Source organism: Branchiostoma belcheri, unplaced genomic scaffold (genome assembly GCF_001625305.1).
Source record: "Branchiostoma belcheri isolate BF01 breed outbred unplaced genomic scaffold, Haploidv18h27 scaffold188, whole genome shotgun sequence".
Taxonomy (NCBI): Eukaryota; Metazoa; Chordata; class Leptocardii; order Amphioxiformes; family Branchiostomatidae; genus Branchiostoma; species Branchiostoma belcheri.
Window position 1 is genome coordinate 390,618 of NW_017803357.1, and position 19,396 is coordinate 410,013.

Here is a 19,396-nt window from a genome sequence, read left to right on the forward strand (position 1 = left end):
ATATATATATATATATATATGAAATCCAAAATACATTTGTGTACATACATAAATTGAACTTTTTCAACATACACACACAAGTACAATAACAGAAGAGTGACCTATACAACTGAAGCAATATCCACAAAATATTGTTCACCTTTCTTGACTTCAAGATCAACTACTGAAACGAAGATGCATACAGATACAGTTTTATGTATTGCGTCTTAAAAGCAAACATTACACATCATAGAGCAAGAGTCACTCAAGACAATCTTTGACAGTAACTTATGTAGCTGCTATACTTGTCTTTCCCTCCGTTGCCTCTGTATGGAAAAGGTGTTGTATTTTGCTGACCACTAGTATTGTTGGTCTGACTGGAGCGCTGAACGTATGTGTGAAAAATACACAGTTGATCCATTCATCGTTATATTACACAAAAGGCACAATCGCCTGTATTACGCCGTGGAACATACAATCACGCAATAAGTTCTACCTACAGCCAGTAGGCAACAACAAACTCGGGACATACATGAAGACAATGTGCACAGACAGTGCAGGGGAATATGATGACGTTGCGTCCAGCTGATCAAATAACAGTTTACAAAGTACAGACCACACAGGTCAGCTCGTAGCCGCTGACGTAAGGCCCATCCTGACAGGGAAGAGATCCACACTGCGCCTCCACCAGGTACAGCAGGGCTCCATCCAGGTTAGCAGAAGATCCCATCCTGAGTTCGGGAGCGCCGTCCACACAGATGAAGTTCTTGTTGTTATTGTGGCTGTGATGTGCCGACATGAGATAGCCGCTGTACTCCTTACTCCACCCCTCAGGACAGGACAGGCGGGCGGGGATCATGACGTGTGCAGACCGACCGGACACGCGGCACACTGAGCAGGGGACGTCGTAGTTAACAGGGTTGTTGATGTGGTCCATGTTGTCAGTAGAGAAGTAGTCAGCACTGTTGAGCTGGTACTCTGTCCCGTAGATGTAGCTGTGGTGCTGATTACCGGCCACTGTGTTGTTCCACTTCACATCTTCCATGGGCAGGCACTGGTAGTCACTTACTCCTCCTTGGTGGTTATAATGTCCGCTTCCCACAACACCTACGAAAAGGCAAGATGGGTTTCTGAATCAAAGGATATCTTCGGAAAAAGTAACAGGATTTCACTGATATGATCTTGATTGCTGACAGGACAAGAATTAATCATCCTTTAAAGTAAATTGTGTCTTCTGTTTGACCTACCAGAGTAGATAGTCTCGGCGTTGTCACCACAGTCATCCCTCCCCCAACGCACGTACACGCTCCCGATGGTCGGTGTCTGGTCGGCCTGTCTCCGCTCTCTGCGTGTCCCGCCTGTAGCAATGTCGTTCCGCCGGTCCTCTGTACCAGCTAAGGCGATCGGTGCAGATCGAGTGTTCTGTGACATTGTGAAAAGAAATTGGTAAGAACAACTGAATTAGGTAGACAGTAGTCACATTCCCAGCCCAGTGATCCGCGTTAATATACGTGTCGTGCATTTGTTCTCATTTTCCCACCGTTACATAGATAACTTGACCTGGTGGCCTTGAGAGGTGACGGGTTCTTGTTGACTTCAATTTTCTGGGTTCTGTGCCCCTGATACAAACTTTAGTGCAAACTCTTGACCAGAGGCTAATAGTAAACGGTAAAAAGTGTCTAGTCTATATAGATCTATGTAATGTTTCTAAGTACATGTACATTACTGGAGGGTTTGACGTCTTCTTTTGGGGACAGTGGCTAATAAATAGTCCCACATTTTTAATTATAAGTGTGTTTGTGATCTTAGAAGAAACACTTTTGTTTGAGTTCCTGAAAGCAAAAACGTCGACTCAGGTACAAGTGAGCACCCAACTTCGGCTATAGCAAGTGACGTCGTCTCGGGCGGGACATACAGCCGAAGGTCCCGTGTTTGAGGAGAGTCCCACAAATCATATACTGATGGATGATATGAAGAACTTGGTGCGAGTGCTGGTATTAAACTTGTCACTCTGGTCCTACACACCGTGTACTTGACGTACAAAATTATTGTTCTTGTACGTCTTGTTTTCTTTTTTTCTTGTCCCGCTAAAAATGTTAAGTCGGATCCTTACCATGCGGTTCCTGAGCTCGGTCACCTCCAGCTGCAGGTTTGACATGGTGACGTAGACCAGCGGCATGAGGACGGCACACGCCAGCCAGCCTACCGCCAGGAGTACCAGTACCAGTCCCGTCCGCCGCCCGCTCAGCCTCTTGTACGGCCTGCTCAGGCCCACACCAGGAAGGAAAGGAACGGAACCTTGATAGAATGAAACACACACACTGTTCGTCATAACCAACGTCAAATAGATGGGGAACATGTTAAAGAAAAGAAGGGAGTATCTGACACAGAAAACTGTCCATGATAGTCTACCTTGGTCCATGACAAGTTTCTCCACTGACATTTTCACCACGCCGACGCCACAGACTTTGCCTTGGAGAGTGAAATGTGGACGTGGCGCAATCCAATAGCTAGTTAAGTTCTACTGTCCAGACAATCCAGACGTCATAACTCAATGGAAGCAAGCTTTAGGATCACTCAGGAGAGTGCAGGGGGTCCGAACACTTGAAAAGAATTCATGTTCAGCTCGCTGGTCGATGCAAAAATGTTTCATGGCACCTGGTTGTATTATAGTGTAGTTCACGGTATGTACGTACGTAACAGTTATGCAATCATATTTTCGTTAAAAAGATAACATGGTGACTTTTGTTGGAAACGCTGGCACCCCTATAATTCATCGTACGTAGTCTAGTCCTCACGGTCCTTTTGTCTTTGGCCCTTATGGAGACGGGGCGGTGGTGATCATCCTTACTAATGAGGCTTTTTGTTCACGGAGAACTTGAAACTCCTTTTCCCCCCTGCCACGAAATCAATTCCCCACGAGTTTTAATGAATTTACAGTTACTGTACTAGTTACGTGGGTGTCTTTATAGCTGTGTGTTCCAGCCGGTGTTTTCATCCAAAGTGCGTTTATACCGGCTATACAGGTACAGGTACCGGTACAGATACAGTCACTTACACTATCTGATACAGTTCTGTTTTTATAGTAAAGCGGTCCCAAGGTTTGTATAGCCGGCAAGTCTACAGTTGAAAGTATCTGCAGTTAGATGCGACTGGATTTAAGTTCAGGGTTTCAAATCTCTCAACTACCAAAAATTAGACCCATAACACATGTTCGCACAATATCAGAAAACAACCCGACCTCAGTTAACTTAAAATACATAATTGCATCTGGGCATGGTATCAAGCCTTTATTCTTTGTTTCGTGCATCCATGGCCCATATAAAAGAAAACATACAAATAGCCAATACACATAATAGCAAGAGTTCTGAGATCTCATACCTCCATGAAATATGGGCTTGCTTTGTCATACTTCATTTCAACATGTCCTCATTAATTATGCAAATAACCTCTACATTAACATAATATTTGTATAGTGGTGCTAACCTTTAAGTAACTTACACATGTCACGAGGTATAAAATTCCCATCATTCACCAATAAGGAGTCACATAATTTTCACATTAATTATGCAAATTAGGTTATCATTTTCATAATTGGCATCTGTTGATGTTCCGCCTGCCACAGATTAAATAGATTACATGTACCATTATATAAAACACTGTAATTATAGAATTTCCTCATTAATTATGCAAATTAGGTCCACATTTGCATAATTTGTATTTAATTATGTACAAGTCTCTCTCAGCTACCTACACACCAAAAATGATGAAAATACGTTGTTTCAATCTGGACTTATTGGCTTTGAAAGTTTTTACCAGAAACTAACCTGCTGTTCCAGAACAAGCTGCTAGGGGGACCAAACTTACACCACTTATTTCTGACAGGATAAGCTATCTGTCACCGAAAAGTCAAGACCATAGCTTGTTCAGGACAAAAGATTAAAAAAAAAGGAAGTTCTGCTGCAGTACCAAGGTCATCCACCAGGAGGCCCATACTTGACCTTGACCTTTGTCTTCCTAAGACCTACCAGCATACCAAATATCATCACAATCCATAAAGGTGTTATGAAGTTATGCTGACTACAAATGTGTGGAAACACAGACACACACACAGACAGACACACAGACAGACGCGCCAAAAACAATACCTCCATTTTTCATGGAGGTAATAAGAATTCTCATGAACTATATATTGATGACGATCTGTTAGGTTTGAAATCTTTACGTTCAATGTGTGAGTGATGTACATGGAATGAATTGATTACGTTTGAAAACAAATTGGAAATTTGAGATTCTCCCTTTACAACGCCATCTTTGTACCCAGTAAAAATCAAAGTGAGCTGATATCAACGTGCGGCAGATTTCACGTGACACTGCGGAGCAGACGACCGGGGGGACGTTAGTCAACAGTCACTTTTTTGATCGGTTCTACAAGATTAGGGACAGAAAGGCGTCAACATGGCTGAAGGCTGCTGCGCCAAGTTCATCAAGGTCATCCTGATCGGATTCAACCTGATTTTCTGGGTAAGCTGCAGTAGTTTAAGGCGGAAACGTTTAGCATGTGTGCAGATAGTCATACAGCACTTTTACCAGGTACATCGATTGTCCTTTGCTTGTTTTTCACGCACATCCACCAACATTAAGACTTTAGTCTTGACTAGTAAAAGAAGAAACATGTTTCATGCATGACGTTACTTTCCCAGAACAAATAAGATACCTGATTATTGTTCTATTGTTTATGCTGTTGATGACATGAACTGTAAAACCACTAGATGACATTTTAAATCTTCATGTGTACGCTAAACATAATAGAGAATAAGCTTCAAATACATCAAGAAATTGAAATGACGATGATCGATGAAAGAAACATGCAGCAGCCTATGTCTAAACTTTCTATCTGCGTGACTCTGGGTGACACTGAAAACGTATCCTGCCCCCCCTCGAAAATATGTGACGTTCCAGACGGAATAGCATAAAGTTCGGTAAATGGTTAACATGATAATAGATGGACTTTGACATGTCCGGCGCATGATATCGATATCTGAGAACTTTATTGCACGACAATTGCACAAGGTACAATGTACGGCAAACTACGAGTAACAATCAATAAGATAAATGTGTTGAATAAGACCTAATAACGAACTAACATATCTTAATTATCAAAACAATAAGGGATAGTACAAGTCTTCGAGCAAGTGTTACAATCGAGTGGGCTAATCACAAGTTTCTGTATTTTTTCTAGTAACAAAGCATTCCTTTATATATCTACCTATTTTTGCGTTGTGGGGACCATAACATGTAAAGATATATTCAAATCTAGATCTGTCTCCAACATCGAGACTCTTGAAATCTATTGTACTTGATTCGAGAAATGAAAATAGCTTGTTACGTATAACATCATATTTGGCACATTCCGTAACAAAATGAAATTCATTTTCTATATGCTTTGGACAAAATGGACAGAACCTTTGGTCAGGGGCTTATTGTAATATCTACCTGTTTCAATATTCAATTTATGACTACAATAGCGTGTAGTCAACGTAATGTGAGGGGACATAAAAACTTCTGTATCACACTTCAGTCGACGAGTACAGCTCAACTTGTGACCGCAGCCTTTGACATGATAAAGGCCAAACGCCTGACCCTGACGTAATCGTAACAAGTTCTATCCACATAACTATCTATGGATGTCAAACGTATAAATAAATAATCTTTGCCCAATCAGGTTTTTAAACCTTTTACTACTTACTTATCAGGTGATATAGGGTGAACAGAAATGATGTTGCAATTTCATGATTCCTTCACATTTTGGTATGCCACCCTTTATTCCAACTGTTCCTTTTATAAAGTGTGCTGTATCCGTTTTGTATATATCATATATGATAGTTGCGACATGGTGACCATACAGCACAGAAAAATAGATGATTCTTTATTGACACAACAAAAAAAGTACAGGGACTTTTGTATGGTCTTCTACAACTTAACTAATGATCTAACAAAACTAAATAAATGTGTGGATAACGTCATCTTACGTACAGAGGATATGTATGATGTAACAATAAAGGTTAACTATTCTCTAACATGTGTTCTCTAAGATCAAAACATTCTTTAATGTATTTTCCTATTTGAACGCTGTACTGGTTATCTCCCCTGAGAATGTAGTTACATTTATCTATAGGATCTAACGTATTGAAATCAATTGAACAAGCGGAAAGAAAGGTGAACAGCAATAAGCGCTTATCATTGTATAGTGTACAATCCATTATAAAATGGTGCTCATTTTCAATCTTGTTTGGACAAAATGGACAGAACCTTTGGTCATTTGGTATTTTCTTGTATAGACCAATTTCTATGTTTAATCTATGACAACTAATTCTTAACTTTGTGATCGCTTTTCGGATAATAATCTAGATTGTGTATACTTAGAGCAACTTCCGGCACGTCCCGTCTTGAATATTGCATATACTTTTCTTCCAAACCTCTTATGCTAAGCCTTCAATTTCTGTAATATTGGACATCATCGTTGCTATGTATATGTATGGTTACTTCCCTTTCCCAATCATTAATATTTGTCAAACACGCCAATAAGCTCACCATAGAAAACAATTATAATGCGAGTTAGGCCATGTTGATTTGATCAATCATTTATGATTTTTGTGGATGACATCCACGCGCGCATGAATTTTCGTCTGTTTCCAAAAGTTTTCGACCATACTGTAAATCGTACAAAATGAGCTAATATATGTCGTGTGTTTAAAAAAAAGTATTGGAAAACGATACTTATGTCATAGATGCCTAAATCAATTCAGGAAAAGAAGAAAAATGTGCAGAAATGAAAATGAAGAGTCTACTACGAGTATTATTCGCCATACCATACTCTGTGTGTGTATAGTCTTTTGTTCAACCTTTATGACCACATACATGTAGATTTCATAATGAAGGCAACTTTTTTGGAAAAAGTTTTTTCCCCACCTCGCATCAGTTTTGGGGTTCTCAGAGGATGTCATCCATATAATCAAATCAACATGGCCTTGCAAACATGCTCCTATATGGACACGTACGTACAAACTACATCTACATCGATAGATCGACCCTAGTTGTCAACCAAAGGTCATAATTTGGGCCAGAAAATAGTGCTATTTGCGGAAAGGACAAACGAGACTCATGAGCAAAAACAGGTTTGGTAACCAGGTTAGGCTTGGTTGCCCAATATGGAAGTTTGATTGTCCGCCATGTTGGGTTGGTTGTCCGCGATGTTGGGTTGGTTGCCCGCCATGTTAGGTTGTTGCCCGCCATGTTAGGTTGGATGCCCGCCATGTTAGGCTTGGTTGCCCAATATGGAAGTTTGATTGTCCGCCATGTTGGGTTGGTTGTCCGCCATGTTAGGTTGGTTGCCCGCCATGTTGGGTTGATTGCCCCAACCCACCATCTGAAGTTGTCCCTGTCCAATTTTGGCGTCACAGAGGTTCTGGTAATGTGAAAACACCACAAGACAGCCGTACACCTATGAAATGAAAAAAAAAAAAACGCATCAACGTGTGTGTAGGCCAAAAAGCAGTTACTCAAGCAACTGGATTTGATTTTGGAACGAGAGTGTGAAGATTTTGTAGAAATTCGCCCTTTTCAGAATGACTGGCGCACGTATGTTGACACCAGTGACAGCTAGAATAACTTCATAAACGCAGACGCAGCGTCATCGATATTTCGGATCTCCTTAATATTACTAAACAAGGGCACATGATGTATCCATGTCAGCAGAAGGTACTGCGCCTGCGCGGAACCCGTAACGTAATGTGTATATAGAAAGTTAGGCAGAACGTTCTTGTCTTTGCGTATGTAAGAATATTATCCTGTCTACAGTTGTTGTGATGGAAAAGATACCCTCTGCAACGTTGACTAAACATTCAACAGAAACCGTCACAATTCTAGGTTTCGCGCAGGCGCAGTAAGTACTACCAGCTTGCTCCATGGCACTTCACACAAATGAGGTCTGATTTAATCATGACCGGAAATCCTGTTTGTTTTAAAGAAAAAAAACCCAATAGGTTGAGGATAGGATCAAGGGCGTTTCTAGATAAGCTTCGCGTATCTGAACATAAATTTGCCCCCACCTCTCGGCATGATTCTGTATCTGTATCTGTATAGCCGGTATAACCGCCCTTCGGCGTAACACACCAGCTTCGCAGGTACGCGGCGCGGCGGCAGCTAGCTATATCACACCGAACGACTTGTTACACTCAATCTTTGCACATTTGATTGCAGGAGTTGTTTAAAGCTTTTTAGCTATAGTGATGATGCCCCAACTGTGTTGGTGGCAACGAGTTCCAGTCTACGATAGTTCTGGGGAAATACGAGTTTTTGAATACCTCAATTCTTGGTTGATAACTCTGATATTTGAAGACATGACTGTTTCTTGTTCTTTTCTGGGCTGGTATCAGATACTTAGTGGTTGGTACGTCCACCAGTTTATTAGTCATTTTGTACATCATGCACAGTCTGAACATTCTACGTCTGTCTTCCAGCGACCCCCACTGTAGATACGCTTGGGTAATCCAAAACCGCGTCTGATCATTCATCAATCACGATTCTGGTTACTACAAAGCCTTACCGTCATGATAAAGAGTGCTCCCCAGTAGATCCAGACGAGTGCGATGCCCACAGTCAGCGCGTATATCACACGGTCTACGTTTATAACGACTTGGCCTCTGGCAGCCTTGGAGAAACGGAAAGTTAGGAGAGAGACAGGAATGTGGACAAAAATGCAATTTCATATTATCAGGAAAATTCATCAGTGCTAGCAATGGCATACTTTACGTTAAAACGTTTTTATACTTTAGGTTAAAATTTTAGCACCAATGAGTCAGAAATGGAAAGAGTAAGCAATAAAAAGCATACAATGTCCGCGATGCCTGCAACGTCTACAACCGTCACATAGATGTAGATGACCAGGGCCGCCGCAGTGCAGACGACAGTGACGATCACCCAGGTCAGAACCAGCGGGCGCCATGCCTGTGGATGTGGGAAGGGGTGTGATTTAAAGCCCCTGTCACACATTCAGAACCTTCCCCCGGCATTCAGACAGTTGGGGAGCAGTCTGGCCAGATTTAGGTCACGCCTATCTTTTGATTTGAATCGAATCGAATTTGAGTCACATCTGGTCCCCGAAAACGTCTGAAACACCGCTGAACTACTCAAGTCTATATAGCTACCACCAGTACGTTGGCCTAACCACCTATTCACATCCGAAGGGTGCAGCCGAACAGTAGCCGACCGCCTCGTCGAACACGTGCACTAACCAACCACTTTGTACTTCTAATAACCATGGTTCAGGGAAGTTCGTTAGTGTTCGGGGGGCCATATTCGGTGACGTGAGACAGGGGCTTAGGCTTCCTAGATCCTGTTATTAAAGGAAAGTTACCAGCCAATTACGTCACCGCTTAGGGTTAGTAGGTAATTTGATTGGCTAGAAGCTTTTCCTCCAACAACAGGTAGGGTATACCTGATTGGCTGGCGGCCTACAATTGTTGACAAGGCCGTTGCTTGATCAATACACACATTCGGAAGGACTGGTTTTAGAGGATATCATCGATAAGTGTGGTGGGTTCTTTAACGTCCTGTCCTTGCTCTTCCACCAACGCGAGAGCACGCTCTTCACATCCCCCCAACAAAGGAATTTATAAGTTTCCAATATTACATAATAATGATAAACGTTATTGTACATTCATGCCCTATCGGGCTAAGTACAGGCGCACAGATGAAATAGGTAATATACATGTTTGTAGTGCAAACATCTCTAAAGCTACTCTAATACAGATATTAGTAGCATGCATATGGGGGGGGGGACACTCATTGGGTCAGTCTATTTAAGAACACCGGAGTGACTGGTCGAAATCTCTACACGAGAACAACTCTTTGTGCTGGAACTAAAGGTTTAAACAGTATGCTTGTCGGGTGAACCTCTCTAAACTACCCGACTGGGCATAGGTTTATATATGTGATAATATAGTTCTACCTTGACTATTCCGATGATAAGTAGGATATGATTGATGAGGGTCACGATGTAGACGATCAGGAGGGCGACGTTGGCTGGTACTAGAAAAACAAAACAAAACAATAGGAAAACAGTAGTGAACAATTCAGACACACGAAAACTGTTAGAATCATTTGGCTGCAGTTCAAAACAGTCCTAGTAGCCATGTTATATCTAAGAACACCACATTTCATCAGGGGGCCTTACTGAGCTATTGGGTGGACGGAAAAAATCTTTGTTGTTGTACCGTTACGTATTTCACATCATACTTTCTTTTCTCACAATCTGAACGACCAGGCCTCTGGCTGAGACTTGTCGTCTTTACCATTACAATCAATCAATCAACTTTATCACTCAACAACTGTAGCTGGTACAATGTATGGCAAAGAAACAACAATGGTACATACATTAAATAATACTAAGATATAATTCTAACGAGCTAGTCCATAATGATACTAAAGCTAATCTATTGTGTTTTCTTAGGAAGAGTATTATCACATTCTGTAATTCAGGGGATATATCAACTATTTACAATATGGTGTCGCTTTTGTAGTGATTCAAATATAAATTTTCCAACGTACACTGATAACTGAGTAGGACATGAAAGGAGCATATTAAAGATATCTGATTTTGAGTGAGGTAGCGTAACATTAGTTTTGGAAGCTATGGATTACATCAACTTTTGTCTGTTTTCTTCATATGTTGGACATGACATCATAAAGTGGAATTCTTCTTCAATACCCTCCTTGCATGTCGGGCACAATCAATTACATGAATAGGATTGGACCAGCATTTCTTGCCTCACCAAGAGTGAGGACTTACTGACTCAAGATGAGAAGCAGGTTTATGAAGGTTGCTGGAAAACACTCCCTGACCCTTTAAGTTTAAGCACAAACAGAAATGTAAAAGTGACTCACACACGGATCCTGAAAGTGAGTTTACCCACGCCGCATGGGAGTTATAGCCCAGTCCAATCAGAGATAAGATCTGTGGAAAAAGCCATGGCATTATAATATTAGTTTTATTCTTTGTTTCAGGCCAAAGGTCCATATATAAAAGAGGAACAATAAAAAGATGTACAAATACACGTGGACAAATTGCATAGAAATGTTTAAAAGTGCGGTCAGTACAGGCTTCGAGTAAACACATTTGAATGACATGGTCGTTATTGCTTACGTCATAGCCACCTGTGTGAAAACACTTTATATATATAGTAACTTAAATAATATGAATGTTTCTTGAAAACACTGCGTTTCATTTTAGCTATCCGACGTGAGACACATATTGTGCTTTATCCTTGACTTACGATCCAGATGGCTGCGACCACAATAGAGCCTGTTTTGACGTCACAGCCGCAACCGCAGCAGCTTCGCTGTAAGATCGCCATCCTGGACTACGCCTCCTGGCGATTGTCAAGCAAACTGCAAATTATAGACACAAGTCTGAAGGTCATAAATACAATACAAACGATGGCTATCATTTAAACCTCAAACTTTAAACTGATCAATTTTGCGAACTACACCATGATAACATCATACAGCATACGACATTCGAGCCACATTAGTTCAACTAAAAAAAAAAGATTACCTTACGGTACATCAAGCTACTGTCAGTAGCAGTGGCTTACATAAGAAAATCCCCCCTCTGCGTACCAATGGTTAAAAACCACAGAGCACAATCTAACGTGGTGATACTAGTAAACAACAAAATTTATTCCCCCCTCCAAGCTTTTGGTCATACTGTCATACAACAGAGCAGCTGAAAAATGAGCATACGCCGTAAAAGTATTGGAATACGATCATAATAACGTCGCAGAATGCCAAAATCAATTCTAAAGGCAAAGACGAAAATGTGAAAAAATGAAAATGAAGAGTCTATCATTCGTCATACATGTACCATACTCTGTGTGTTTAGTCATTTGTTAAACCTTCATGGCCACGTAGATTTGATAATGAAAGAAACTTTTTCGGAGAACTTTTGTCACAGTTTATGCCATCCATATACTCAAATCAACATGGCCTAATGATCATAGCCAAAATAGCCCCCCCCCCCTCAAGTTAGCTTTTCCCACCATGCTTTGCGCAAACAGTACGTTCTCTTTCACGGATGTAGGACGGAAGCACACACCCAGGAAACACGCACGCTAATACTCATCGCTATGTCCCGGAAGTGAGTTTAATAAATGGCACAAACCCTACCGTCCACGATCTAAACCGATGGCTTCTTCGCTGCACTGGGCCGACCAAGCGTGCGAAATTGCCGTGTGGCCTACAAGTTTCCAAGCGTAGGGAAACTTAATACCTTCGGGGTTGTCTGTTCGGGGCTGGTTTGGGCCGACTTGTTGATGTGTCGTCATGAATAAGATATCAGTTTTACTCCCCCCCCCAAAAAAAAACAAACAAGTCGACCACACAGAAAGCTACTTGTTCCTCATGAACTGAAAGATATCTTCCCCTTATTTCTTGTGTAACACACACTTACAGTTTTATTTGGTGACATGATTAAAGAAAAGTATTAAGAGCAGCGCCAACACAGTATGCAAAATGCACGTTATTCACGCCTGACAGTTGGATACTTCTGACTATCAGACTATTACCTTACTTCATTGTACAAACTAGAACTTCATTTCACGAAGCCACTGCACCTAAGGTATTTAAGGCTTCCACAACTCGATAAGGTTTCCTATTATTTCCAGGACTTACCTGGTACAAAAACCTGATACAAACATTACTTAAACCGTACAAATACAAAAGGATTTGGGTCCGGAACCGTCTGATTTCTCGGTAATACCACCAAATATTCTGACTCCGACTTCGAGTCTTGAAAACTATAAACGTCTAAAGAGGGCCTACATGCCCTTTTTCGTAAAGCGTAATTAGACCTTTTTAATATATAGGCAGCCGCCCCAAATCATCTTAATTCGTAATCAGTATATTATCTGTAACGCGTAACTGTTCGTAATCAGCTCCGAGAATTTGACGTAATTCGTAAATGGCAGTGAAAATTTTGCGTACTTCGTAATCACTACCCCCCCCCCTCTTCCAGTTTCCAGACCCTCTCTAAAAAGTCTCCATGTAAAACAGCGGCCTGTGACTCACCTGGACTCTTAAGACGACAAGGTAGAAGTTGCTGTCAGTATTTCCGAGAGTATTTGGGGCTTAAGAATGTCTTGAACAAGAAGAACAAGGTGCGGATAGTTACTTTCCGGTACAGCACGGAAACTACAGCATGCAAATGAACGGTTGATTGTGCAATCAGGAAAGGTGGGGCATACCATTACAGAAAGGGGGCGCTGATAATGAACGTCTACAGCGCGAGTCTTGTCATTTGTGAACATTGTAGAAGGATTAAATCTACTTGGAATATGTTATTGTGCGTGTTATCATTACATTGCATTTTTCGATTGTATGTGTGCAGCATAACTCTGATTATCTCCATAGATTATCGGCGTGGCGTTCCTGGGAGTGGGGATCTGGGCTCTGGTGGATGACAGGATGAAGAACGTGACGGATCTGGACCTGGAGATGTTCAACACCGTCACGTATGTCGTCATCGGGGTGGGCGCGGTCACCTTCGTCATCGGCTTCCTGGGGTGTGTGGGCGCCTGGAGGGAGAACAAGTGCATGCTCGTCATGGTACTGTGAACTTAATTCACCTTTATACCTGTGGCACCAACGTACTTAGCGTATAGTCGGAAATAAACTCAGGTAACATCTCATTAACTTAACATGATTGTGGTAACAAAAGTATAATCAAGGGTTAATGCCCCACCCCGAGGTGTATAAAGCACTCCGCTCACTTGGTGGTTTATGAGGTGGTTATCGCACCTGACCAGGGATTATCTCACCATATACACCGAGGATAAGGCGGGACATTAACGTTATCATCATATAGCCTATCCAACTGACAGAGTTATTTCACACAAATTCCTTTAAAGAATTTCTACATTGCCGAAAAGATTCTCATATTCAACATGAAACAAGATGGCATGGACAGACCATCTAGGCAATCATTTGCAGTGACCACATGACATTGGAACAATACCACTTTTAGTGGGGGAGTCAAGAATTATGTTTAGTCTTTTTCTGTTTAAATTCTATTTATTTCTTTTTGAATTTGTTTTGTATTTTGAACGGAAGTATTCAATCAAACTACAATATGTTTTCTAATAGATAAATACTACAGGTCTTAACACTACTGTTATTGTCATGTCCCCTATATAATGGTACGGTCCAAAAAGTGGTCGGGTATTCCAATAACCTTACCTATTTGATATTTTTGTCCTGTGTTGTAATCATTATTTTTATGTCCAGTGGTCACGTTAATATAAGTACTTTCGCTTGAGTGCGTTACCACTATGTGTTGTTTTGTTTAAATGTTGAAATAAAAAAAATATCTAGACTAAGTTGCAGGGCTGTAAAACCTATTTTGATCAAGGCCTAAGTTATGCTGACCACAAATATGCGGAAAGAAAGACACACAGACAGATAAAAACATACTTTTATTTCTTAAGGAAGTACCGAACACAGTTCTGCTGAAAATAAAACATTCTAGAGCAAATGGCTGGGCAAATGCAAATTACATTCCATTCCTTTGGGATATCAAGCTAATGTATAACCGTCAGAAATCATACCTGTGAATGTAACTGTTACATGTAACATCTATGATTTTACATTTGAATTTAACCATTAAACTAGTGATGCTAGCTTCTAAGCTATAACCTCTGCTAATTTCACGATTTCACCCCGTCTCATGTCACAAATCAATTATTCAGAAATCAATTATTTAGCACCGTGTCCAAAATGCTCCCTTACTTCCCCACCATTCCCTACCAAAAAAAAAAAAACAATTTTACTACTAAAATCAAAGAACCCTAATAATTACAGAAGTGGGTAAATTCGTCTTCCATTGCCTAAAAAGAAGAAGTCAAACCCAGTAAAACTAGTACCATGTATGTTGTAGAATATAGTATAATGTTAGAAGTAGATATAGTCTCACATACCACTGTATTTTTTTCTATGTTGTTTGTAACTGCAATTAGCCCTCGGGCATGTATTTGCAATAAACTGTCATGTCCCACAGTACGCCATCTTCCTGTTCGCGCTGTTCCTGGCCGAGGTCGCAGCCGGAGCAGTCGGGTTGATCTGGAAGACAAAGGTACGAAATCGTTAACACAATAACCCGCAAGTAAAAGAGACCCTGTTGTAAGAGTTGATGTTGATAACGATGTACGTGAGTTGGTAATAATCAGCTAGATCAAATCTAAAGAATTACCTGGTCTCGTGCTTCCAGCCTGGCCCGGAAGGACTCAACGGTGGGAGCCATGACTACCGGGCCAGGCAGGCCTATGGTTCCTATTTTATTTGTTATGAGTAAATACGAGACACATGAATAGAGCGATCAAACATAATCTATATTAAAAGATATTGTACCATATTTGATAAGACAGATTGTTGTCATTGGCTGTACAACATCTTGATTGACATTGAAAACCTACAAACGTCCATGTTTGTTTTGTAACTTTTTTTTCTTGTAGGTTGCAGAGGAAATGGACAAGGCATTTGCCAACATTCTGGACGACGGTACAAAACTGGACGATACTTCGGCAGGCATCCAAGAGGCCATGAGCAACCTCCAGGGCCTGGTATTTATTGTTCTTTGATTATGATAGTTATCCATATGGTGTGGGGATGTAACATGTTTATATCCACCCATGGCTTTGTATTTCTAAAAGTTTGTTAATGCCTATACCTGCATATGTGCTTAGACCTCTTGCTCCCCTCCAGATTTTCCCCATGATGCACTTCCCTGGCCGTGAACTCTGCTTCTCTTTGTTTATATTTCCAAACAAAATTCATTGGTCCAGTTTTCTTGACACAAAGTAGATGATGCATTTATCATTATAAAGTTATATTGTGAGAAATTTGAATGCGTTTTTGTACATAACATATCATACCGCATGTATATATAAACTATAGTCGACATTTTACACAGCATGGCTAGTATTATGATAGTTATGTTTACCGAAGGAAAACATATTGTTTTTGCTCGGTTTCTTCCTCCTCCTCTTCTTCTTCTTCTCCAAACAGTGACCTCTGACCTGACCAATGACATGATTTGTTGACGTCTGCCTCCATGGTGACTGGTGTTGGGTTACATAATGTTGCAATTTCATGGTCTGCTCTGCTCCTGTCACCATATACTAGTAGTACATGTATGTGAATGTATTTGAGTAAGAATTAACAAATACCATGCAGACCATGTCCAAAGGTAAACATTATGCATTTGCTTTGCAAATGTTACTTACTCTAGTTCCATATATATCCGCAAGTTCAGTCTATTTTCTATCCCTATAACCAGTTTAAGTGTTGCGGCATCAACAACTACACAGACTGGGTGGACCGCAGCACGGGCAGTAAGGGGGGAACGTGCTCGTGTCAGGAGGAATCAGACAAAACTGACTGTGATATGGACTCTTCCAACAACTGGGTGTACAAGGTAACTCATTTTAACAGTTCTATATAAACACTTATGTTTGAGAGTACCATTGAAATCCCGTCATTATCAACATACCACGTACCTCGTGGCATTCACACCGTACTGCACCTGCTCAGAACCGGTACTGTATTGTGCTTAGTACTTCGGCAGAAGGGCTTCGTATTCACAAGTTCAAGGATGACATCCTGGCTATAGTTTTCAAATGCTGTGTTGCTTGCAACGGGAAAAAGTCTGATGCAACGTTGACCAAACAATGTCCAACGAACAACCCTGAAAAATCCGGATTTCGTGCAGGCGTTGGAAATGTGTCATCGTTTGTAGGTTCTGACAGTCTAAATAATTACACATCTACCGCTCGGCACATTTTGGATTGCTTGTATCCATTTAACCTTCTATTTAGACGACATTAATACAATGTTAATCTGTAAGTTATCCTACAGTTTGATCTATGATGATATTGACAGGGCTGCCGGGTCAAGTTTGAGCCGTTTCTCATCGACATCGTCTATCTCATCGGGCTTGTCGTCCTCTGTCTCGGCTTCGTTCAGGTGGATATGATTTGCCAAATTATGATGCATGAAAGAATGAATGAATGACTTTATTTCAGGTAATACCCATAATACAAACGTAAAACCACAAAAAAAAATTAAACATACAACAATTTATACACATTTTAGAAATACGTATTTCTGAACTGACAGTCAGACCTCAATAGACAGCATATAATACTATTGTTGGTGGCGTAAAGGCTATTAAAGAAGGAATAACACAATTTCCTGCGTCTAGCATCGAATGCATCGGCCGAGAGGTGTACAAACATTGAACTAGCACTGCAACCTCTTGGCAACTTTTTAAAAAGGAGAATACGAAAGCAATTATTGTATGCAACACGACACTTAGCTAGTACACTCGCATAAACAGAGTTCCATAACTAGACTCCAAACAACTGAGAACAGTAGGTCATGAACAAAGTCTTTTTACAACGGGAGAACAATGATAGAATTTCCGATTTATACAATTGGTATGGCGATATAAGCGTGAAATACGACATACCAGTTTTAACTCACGATTTTGGCTGCAATTGGCTGAAACATTATATCAAGATACACATTTCTAAATCAAGGTTAGCCGTAATTAAGACTCCTAATATTAGATTGAAAGAGAGAATGATGTTAACATCTCTAACATCTTTTGTACCACACGTCGTTGAAGGTTATACATTCAGGTAATGAGATACTAATCGTTATGCGAATCATACTGCACATATAATATGCGAATGCGAATCATACTGCACATATAATATGCGAATGCGAATCATACTGCACATATAATATGCGAATGCGAATCATACTGCACGTATAATGATATCATACTGCAAATTGCCATAATTGCTATGTGAAAAAGACTATAGAATTGAAAATGTAGAAATCTGGCCTGTTGGCATCGCCATATACAACGAGTTGTAAGGTTAAGAGGTGTATGTCTTACCTAAAGATTTGGGTGTAGTACACGTGTATTCATGATTTGCTTTAGTTTGCATCAAGAGAATTCTTTCAACCTTGAATTGTTTACCTAATACCAGCATTAGTCTCTCTTGAATGAAATGCAAATTACCTAAATCTTCTTTGTTGGCGTTCTAGCAAAAATTATGACGATCTCCTTCCTTTCAGCTGATCGGATTCGCCTTCACGGTTTATCTTCTGAGGAACCTGAGTAAGGACGGGGTTGTGTAGAGACAGGCTCCTCCCAACCAGCAACACTTTCAGTAGTAAGGCGACAGACATACGCCACTAAACGTCTTATGCATGTACTAATAAGCTGAGAAATTTTATATCAATCAATCAACTTTATTGCTCAACAACTGTATCTTGTGCAATGTATGGCAAAGAAACAACAATGGTACATACATTGTACACAAAATACTAAAATATGATTCTAACGAGCTTGTCCATAATGATACTAAAGCTAATCTATGGTGTTTTCTTAGAAAGAGTATTATTACATTTTCAGTGGATATATCAGCTATTTACAATATGGTGTCGCTTTTGTAGTGATTCAAATATAAATTTTCCAACGTACACTGATATCTGAGTAGGACATGAAAGGAGAATATTAAAGATATCTGATTTTGAGTGCGGTAGCGTAACATTAGTTTTGGAAGCTATGGATTTCATCAACTTTTGTCTGTTTTCTTTATATGTTGGACATGACATCATAAAGTGGAATTCGTCTTCAATACCCTCCTTGCATGTCGGACACAATCTCTGATCGGCTGGTGTATCATAATGATTGCCCTTTTCCAGACCGTGTGAACTTATCCTCTTATGCATGTACTAATAAGCTGAAAAAATTTATATCTTCTTTGAATGTAAAAGTGATATCCGATGGAACATTTTCAATCTGTCATAAGAGGCAATGCCTAGTCAAAACTTAAGGAGTCATTGAAAAACATCTGTGGACCAATCTTTAAACTTCATGACATTCTGTAACAATTTTGTTCATATACCTGCCTGAATGTTATAGTCTTGCTTCCCTCAAAAGCTCAAAATGATATTTCTTAGTTGTACTAATTTCGTGTAGCTTAAAGTTGACTTTATTTTATAATAATGGCGTTAAGATATAACATGAGACCACAACGTCCGTTAGCGAGTAAGCGGTCATATGCAGGGGGAGTAAGGTGAAAATTAACTCGATTTTAGCGACGAATCAACAATTCTGTAAAGCTTTGGTCACAACCCGCCGGACGTGCTTTTTGTCCGTACGTTTTTTGGGAGGCTACGTCTGCTACGTTTTTTTCTGAAAACGTGGAGAACTCGCACGCACGCACTCGCACGCACGGGTGGTGAATCCGTAGACCGCACGCAGAAAAAAGTTTTACATGCACTTAAA

The 19,396-nt window shown here is 40.4% G+C and overlaps 3 protein-coding genes across 3 annotated transcripts in view; 1 reads left to right on the forward strand and 2 right to left on the reverse strand.

Annotated features, from left to right (window-relative positions):
• The window catches only part of LOC109467684, a 5,623-nt gene extending 3,201 nt beyond the window's left edge, over positions 1-2,422 (reverse strand). Inside the window, exons 1-4 of the mRNA XM_019765729.1 lie at positions 2,392-2,422; positions 2,093-2,277; positions 1,227-1,401; positions 640-1,086 (exon numbers count right to left, since the gene is read on the reverse strand). Of these exons, the coding sequence (XP_019621288.1) occupies positions 640-1,086; positions 1,227-1,401; positions 2,093-2,277; positions 2,392-2,422 (838 nt within the window). The remainder of the gene's footprint in view (positions 1-639; positions 1,087-1,226; positions 1,402-2,092; positions 2,278-2,391) is intronic.
• Positions 2,423-4,292: 1,870 nt separating this feature from the next.
• Positions 4,293-18,450, forward strand: LOC109467696 (tetraspanin-9-like). Its single transcript, XM_019765740.1, has 7 exons — positions 4,293-4,503; positions 13,450-13,644; positions 15,092-15,166; positions 15,546-15,653; positions 16,370-16,507; positions 16,972-17,055; positions 18,178-18,450. The coding sequence occupies exons 1-7, from the start codon at positions 4,438-4,440 to the stop codon at positions 18,238-18,240; spliced, it is 729 nt and encodes a 242-aa protein (XP_019621299.1). The 5' UTR covers positions 4,293-4,437; the 3' UTR covers positions 18,241-18,450.
• On the reverse strand, positions 6,927-13,284 carry LOC109467697. Its single transcript, XM_019765741.1, has 7 exons — positions 13,108-13,284; positions 11,316-11,430; positions 10,927-10,996; positions 9,992-10,071; positions 8,875-8,988; positions 8,588-8,692; positions 6,927-7,483 (listed from the first exon to the last, which is right to left on the reverse strand). The coding sequence occupies exons 2-7, from the start codon at positions 11,394-11,396 to the stop codon at positions 7,298-7,300; spliced, it is 636 nt and encodes a 211-aa protein (XP_019621300.1). The 5' UTR covers positions 11,397-11,430; positions 13,108-13,284; the 3' UTR covers positions 6,927-7,297.
• Positions 18,451-19,396: the final 946 nt, after the last annotated feature.